The sequence below is a fragment of the Pollachius pollachius genome (genome assembly GCF_949987615.1).
Source record: "Pollachius pollachius genome assembly, chromosome: 19".
Lineage (NCBI taxonomy): Eukaryota > Metazoa > Chordata > Actinopteri > Gadiformes > Gadidae > Pollachius > Pollachius pollachius.
In genome coordinates, this window is record NC_136952.1 from 8,096,659 (window position 1) to 8,103,509 (window position 6,851).

At 45.4% G+C, this 6,851-nt stretch overlaps 1 protein-coding gene across 1 annotated transcript in view; it reads right to left on the reverse strand.

Annotated features, from left to right (window-relative positions):
* The window catches only part of LOC307090233 (melanopsin-A-like), a gene marked incomplete at both ends in the record, with an annotated part of 14,967 nt that overhangs the window by 5,463 nt on the left and 2,653 nt on the right, over window positions 1–6,851 (reverse strand). Inside the window, 3 exons of the mRNA XM_079756807.1 lie at window positions 237–398; window positions 3,698–3,869; window positions 6,204–6,389. Coding sequence (XP_079612933.1) covers window positions 237–398; window positions 3,698–3,869; window positions 6,204–6,389 — 520 coding nt within the window. The remainder of the gene's footprint in view (window positions 1–236; window positions 399–3,697; window positions 3,870–6,203; window positions 6,390–6,851) is intronic.

Below are 6,851 nucleotides of genomic sequence, written 5' to 3' on the forward strand. Positions count from 1 at the left end.
AAACAAAAACTACACATTTTATGAATTGTACTACCCCCTGTAATCCTTCAAAGTACCCCCAGGGTTCACGTGCCCCTACTCTTGAAACACTGATCCAGCCTGTAGTGGATTGCGCCTGGCACATCGAGTGAATGCTTCTGAGGGAGTCTTCAAGGCATGCACTCACACACGCATGCAGAAGGCGCAGACGTGCACAGAAATACACAGAGACACACACACATGTGGCAGCGCTGTACCCTGCGAAGGCGGTGAGGGCCACGCAGGAGTAGGGTGCCCAGGAGATGACGTAGAGCATGATGACGATCAGAGCGATCTTGGCCATTTTCCATTCACCCTTCATCTTATGCATCCTCTTGATGGAGTCCCTGGCTCCAACCCCGTTGATCTTGCATACAGCCCTGCGAGTGCGCGCACACACACACACACACACACACACACACACACACACACACACACACACACACACACACAAAAACACACGCACACACACAAAAACACACGCACACACAAACACGCACGCACCCACACACGCACTGATTAATGGTGATAATGTCAACTGAGGTATTAATGTCTAAATTATTTAATAGGGTTAGGGAGGGATGCTACATAACAATGCTCATCAATTAATAAGCATTAAAGTTTAATTTGTTTACCCTTACTGTTTGTTTATTTATAATGCCCGTGTTTGATTCTGCTGTCTTATATAACATGTTGCTCTGGATCTTTGGTTCATGTTAAACTCGCTCCAATGCTTCTGGTACCTCGGGGCCGGAAAGGGCCAGTTTTTAGTGTCCGTGCAGCGGGCTCATCCAATATACTGCACCGTCCCCTTCAAATGTACACACATACCGTGTGCACACCTCAGGAACGTACTTATGTAACCGTACCATATCTGTCTGTAATTGTTATCACTGATTTTGTTTGTTCTGTTTTCTCCGCTTGGTTTATTTATTTAATTCCTTATTTTGTTTTCTATGGCGTGATCTTGGTATCATTGGAAAATGAGGGTGAGATTTTTAAATATATGTTGAATGGGTTGAATGTGTGTTTGTGTGTTTGAGCACACACACACACACACACACACATACACACACACACACACACACACACCCTCAATGATCACACATGATGGCCCATATAGAGGCACATCATAACATGCAAGTATACAAAACAGAGCTAAACAAAGCCACACTACAGCGGTTATTTGCGTTCTGTATTTCGTTCCACACAAAGCAACCGAAAGGGAGAACACAAGGTACAAAGATGAATTATATCAACAGCAATTAGGGCTAATCGCTTGTAACAATATAAACCTATTTCTTAAATCAATGTGCTGTGTAAGCCTTTTGGGAACTTGCTCAGCCGGGGTACTTATTGTAGGGGAGAGACTAATTGGGCATCAGAGGCAGGATGGCGAGTACTTGCTCAACAAAGGATAATAATCAGCACATTTATTTGGGTCGTTTGCATTAATGCACACTGATTAACACCAGAATCATATGCATTGACATGGTATGGAGACAGCTTGTTTCATCTGTCGGGGAAAGCAGCCATGACATACATTGTCCATGAAAGGGATCTATAAGAGGACATTGTCCATGATAATATGAATTGGTCTCTATGCTGCTGTTATGTCAGTTCAGCAACAGCCTTGCATGGCATTACAGGTTTAACATTGGGGTAATGGGTTGGACGGGCAGACTCTTGGTCTGGCACTGCCATTGAAAAGCTATATTGATTGAAAATTGACTCGTTTACACAAGCTTTTTGAATCTCACTTCAAACTGCGGTTTGGAAACCGGATGAGAGTTCACTGAGTTCTCCACAGCAAAACAACTGTGGAGGCGAGTAACTACATTCATCCTTGACAATGTTTGATGGAATTCTTGTCAATTCACGCTCTAAGCTCATATATCCTTGTCCATCGACCAATACAAAGCGACAAAGCAAAGGGGGGGGTTCCTCAAAGTATTTCAGAACCGTTGCAATGTGAACAAAATACCTGTATGAACAACTTTGAACTGATTCAATATTCCCTTGGGGCGCATCACATGCATACCTTACAAAGTCATTCTTGCACATTCTTCATGCGCACAAGATATGTGACAGCGCTGCAAATACAAATGCCTTGTGATAACTCAACACACAACGTTTCACCTCGTGTTTGCGCCTACGTTTGAGTGTGTAAATATGAAATTCAAGATCTTTTATCGCATGGTACAGGAATGAATATATAGATATGTTTGTTCTGGGATGTATCCTTGCATGTGTATGTATGTATGTGTGTGTGTGTGTGTGTGTGTGTGTGTGTGTGTGTGTGTGTGTGTGTGTGTGTGTACGGCCACACTGCACGCGTTACGCATGTCAGAGGCGTTGAAAGTCGGCATTTTTGCATAGGGAACCATTGGTTTAGGCGCGTAGATGCGTTACACGCGCTAAAGCAGCGCGTTACGCGCGTAATATTACGCACGTAACGCGTTCAGTGTGGCCATACCTTTACAGTTAGAATTTAAATAGTTGGTATTTAGAATACAGTTACATTGTTGAAATCAATGGATTACATGACGATACTTCTGTTTCAGCAGTTTACTCGTGCTTTCACACCAACAGCATTTAGTGCGCACTAAACGGGTTTGGTCCCATTTGCGTTGGTGTGAATGCAACCACCTCACTTCGACCGAGACCTCCCTGAAGAGGGCAATTGTTGGTCTCGGTGCGTTTCCAAACGAACCCTGGGTACGGTTCGCTTGAGATGTGAAAGCGAACGCACCTCGGCCCGATCCAGTTCTACAAAGCATACGCCTCTCTGGACGTAACAGCCACCCGCTCAGCCGCGCGCATTATGGGAATTATTGTTTGATTAGCGGTAACTCGACTCACTCAAACTCAAATTGTCGGACCGTCTGGGAATTTGGACAGACACCCACATAAAACGTATGCTGGAAAACACACAAAAATGCCGATGCATTTTACACATTCAGCACCAGGATGAGGGAGAAGGAGTTCGACCGGTCCACTACTGTATAAAACAAATCAATATCACAACAAGTGCACCCCGCTGGATATCCATGATTATTTTGCCTACTTTCACAGACGCTTTCCAAAACATTTTTATCTTTACCCCGCCCCAGATCTTTTGTCCAACGATTGAACGATCTTCTCTCTCTCTCCCTCTCTCTCTCTCTCTCTCTCTCTCTCTCTCTCTCTCTCTCTCTCTCTCTCTCTCTCTCTCTCTATATATATATATATATTAAGGCGATTTTATAGGCAACACCTATGCACTTAGCTCAGTGAAAAAAATGTTAGATGTAATAGCAGATATCTTTCACATGAACATACCCTTATAGTCTTTGTTCCACTACAGCAAATTATATAAAATAGTGCACTTTAAGGGAGACTTGGTCGTAACACATTCAGCCAGTTTGAACAGAAGAACACACCAGAATAGGCCTGTTTAGTAAGCAGGATTTGATGCCGCATTCCTACACTTATAAAATGCAATTCAATGTGGAAGTAATCCAAGTATTCAGAATACAATACTCAGATTGAGTGATGAAACGGAATACGTTACATATTACATTTTTGGGCACTATTCTGTAGTCTGTAACTGGATACATTTTAAAAGTATCCTTCCCAACACTGCATGCATGTATGTATGTATGGGTGTGTGTGTGTGTGTGTGTGTGTGTATGCATACCGCGTAGTGTGTCGGATGGCTCTGAAAATGCAGCTGTAGCAGAAGATGATGATGAAGAGGGGGATGAAGAAGACAAAGGTGAAGAGCAGCATAGTGTACGAGCGCACAGAGGGCGTGAACGTCATGTAGTCCCACGAGCAAGACGTCAACAGGCCCTCTGGCACATAGGCACCTGCGGAAAGCACACACACACACACACACACACACACACACACACACACACACACACGCATACACACACGCATACACACACACACACACACACACACACGCACATACGCACACACGCATACACACACGCATACACACAAAGATACACACACACACACACGCACACACACATACACACACACATACACACAAAGATACACACACACACACACACACACACACACACACACACACACACACACACACACACACACACACACACATAGGAGGTTAACTTCAGCTATTATGCCCCCAGACTGAGGAACAAATAATAAAAAACAAATCTTAAAACAAATTTTTTCAATCTCGCCTTTAATGTTTTCTATGTGTTGCTTTATAATGTGTTTTATTGTGTTTTCTTGTGTGACTCACTGTACTACTCCTTTTTGCTGTCTGTAATGCACATTGTGTCGCATTCCTTGTGAGAAATGTGCTATATAAATAAAGTTTGATTTGATTTGTTTTGATTTGAACTTAAAGGACCTATCCAAGCTATACTGAACACCAAGCAGTAGTCCTCTGTACAGTTTCAGTGATTCCAGTTTCACATGATTGAACTGAGTAATATTAATAATCAGAATAATTATTAATCAACTAAGTATAATTTGTTTTAATTGTGTAAAGGGTAGTTATGCAATCATACATCAACCAATTCAAGATATTTAAAAAGAATTGGCCAGATACTGCAAACATTGTCATTTTATACAGTAAAGCTGCTAGCACACCGCCGCGCGGCAACCGCTCTGATAACCGTCCTGGTAACCGCCCTGATAACCGTCCTGGTAACCGCTCTGATAACCGTCCTGGTAACCGCCCTGATAACCGTCCTGGTAAACGCCTCGCTGCAGGAGGGCTCAGCGCGGCGGCGTGAAGAGCCAGGAGTTTTCAAAAGCAGCTGCTGCTGCTGTCGCCGCCGAAAGGTTGAACACGGGGAAAGCTGAGCGGTAGGGCAAAATCTGTGCACGTTCACGTGGGCGGCAACCACTTCCTGGTCCAACAGCCGCTTTTGTAACCGCCTCCCCTCTGCCGCCCTTCCCTCATTGAAATGAATAGAGGCGGCGAGTTGCCGCGCGGCGGGGTGAAACCAGCTTTAGGCTGCTATGAAGTCTTCGGACCCAAAATCTATCAGTGAATAATCAACGGCTACTAATTAATCCTATTGCAGACTCCAAGCGCCGAATGTAATCATAGATCATATATCATATATTTAGCCTCAGGAACGGTATGGGCTTGTGATTATGTGAGCAGCTATCAGGATGCATATCATCAATGATCTGTGTTCATATGTTTTGCATAACGGTGATGAATACTTTCACATTGCAAGGCACCCACTGCTGCAAGCAATCACAGAAAAAAAACACACACAGTCATACACACACAGATTTGTTCTTTCTAATCGCATTGCATCACACACAAACACACACACACGCACACACACACTCACAAATCGACACACTGACGCACACTCACAAACGCCACACACTCATACATGCCACACTGGCGCACACAAACACAAACACACATTCACACTACACAGTTCCTAAATGTCAGCATTATTACAACTTCAGGTCAGTTTCGTCAAGGTTGCCGTGACAACAGGCACAGGCAAGCACCTTCCCACCCCTTTGTTTAAAACACGAAAGGAAAGCATAAGTCACTTTAAAACATCCTGCACACAAACATTCACAAACACATGCGTGCACACCAACACACACACAAACACACACACACACACACACACACACACAAGCACACACACGCGCGTGCACACACACACACACACGAGCACACACGCACATGCACAAACACACACACACACACACACACACACACACACACACACCACACACACACACACACGCACACATTGGTCGATCTCCAGACAGGACGCAGAGAGGATCAGTGGGTGCAGGAATGGTCTGTCCTCTATCATTCATGTGCACGGCAGCAGTGTAAACCCATTTGAACCCTTGCCAGGCTGCTTTATTGCAGGTGTTCTGGTTTATTTGGTAAACTCAAGTGACATCAGCAAATACTCTGGCACCCTCATATCCAAACCCCTTCGTGCATTCTCCACTCAACCACATGGGGTTACCAAGGGCTCAAAACAAGTCTATTTGCTTCAGCTTTTTATTCAGAGTACAGTGTTCAATATTAATCAGATACTTCTATGTATGGTTTCTCCTTTTTTTTTTCTCCATTATCTTTAACGATTGCCCTCTTACAGTAATGTTTTGACATTTCCCCTCATCCTTGGTAAACCATTATGAATGGCCTTGTATACGCAGACAGCTACATAAATAAACATGCACTACCAACTCCATCCCCTTATCCCACCTACGGGGGGTACTCAGTCGAGACATGACCCCCAGGGAGGCCAGGGGCCGGGTGATGACCACGTAGCGGTCCACGGCAATGGCCATCAGGGTGATCATGCTGCAGATGCCAAACAGAGCGCCGCAGAACGCATACAGCTCGCAACCTGTCCATGGGGAAGTGATGGGGGTGAGGGGCGAGAGAGAGAGAGAGAGAGAGAGAGAGAGAGAGAGCAGGTGAGACAGGGAGAGGCAGGCCGAGAGTTGATGGGAAGATGGGATCGGACCCAGTGGGAAACAGGATGGAAGAAGGAGCTGAGAGGGTTGGAGGAGGAGGGGGAGGTAGAAGGCAAAGAAACAGAAGGAGGATGTGAAGGAACAGGAAGGAGGTGTACTAAGGAAGGGGGAGGCAGGGGGGGTTGTGGAACGTCTCTTGGGAATAGGGGGGTGTGGGGAGGGACATGGGGTTGTGTGGGGGAGGGGGACGGGGGCGTTAGGGAGTCAAAGACAGGAGGGAAGGGCAGATGAGAGCCGAAGACCAGAGCGGAATGAGGAATGAGAAAAACGCGGCGTTCGTGCTTGGAAGCGTTAATCCCCCGTTTGGTCCGTCCACAGCGCGCCAATCGGTC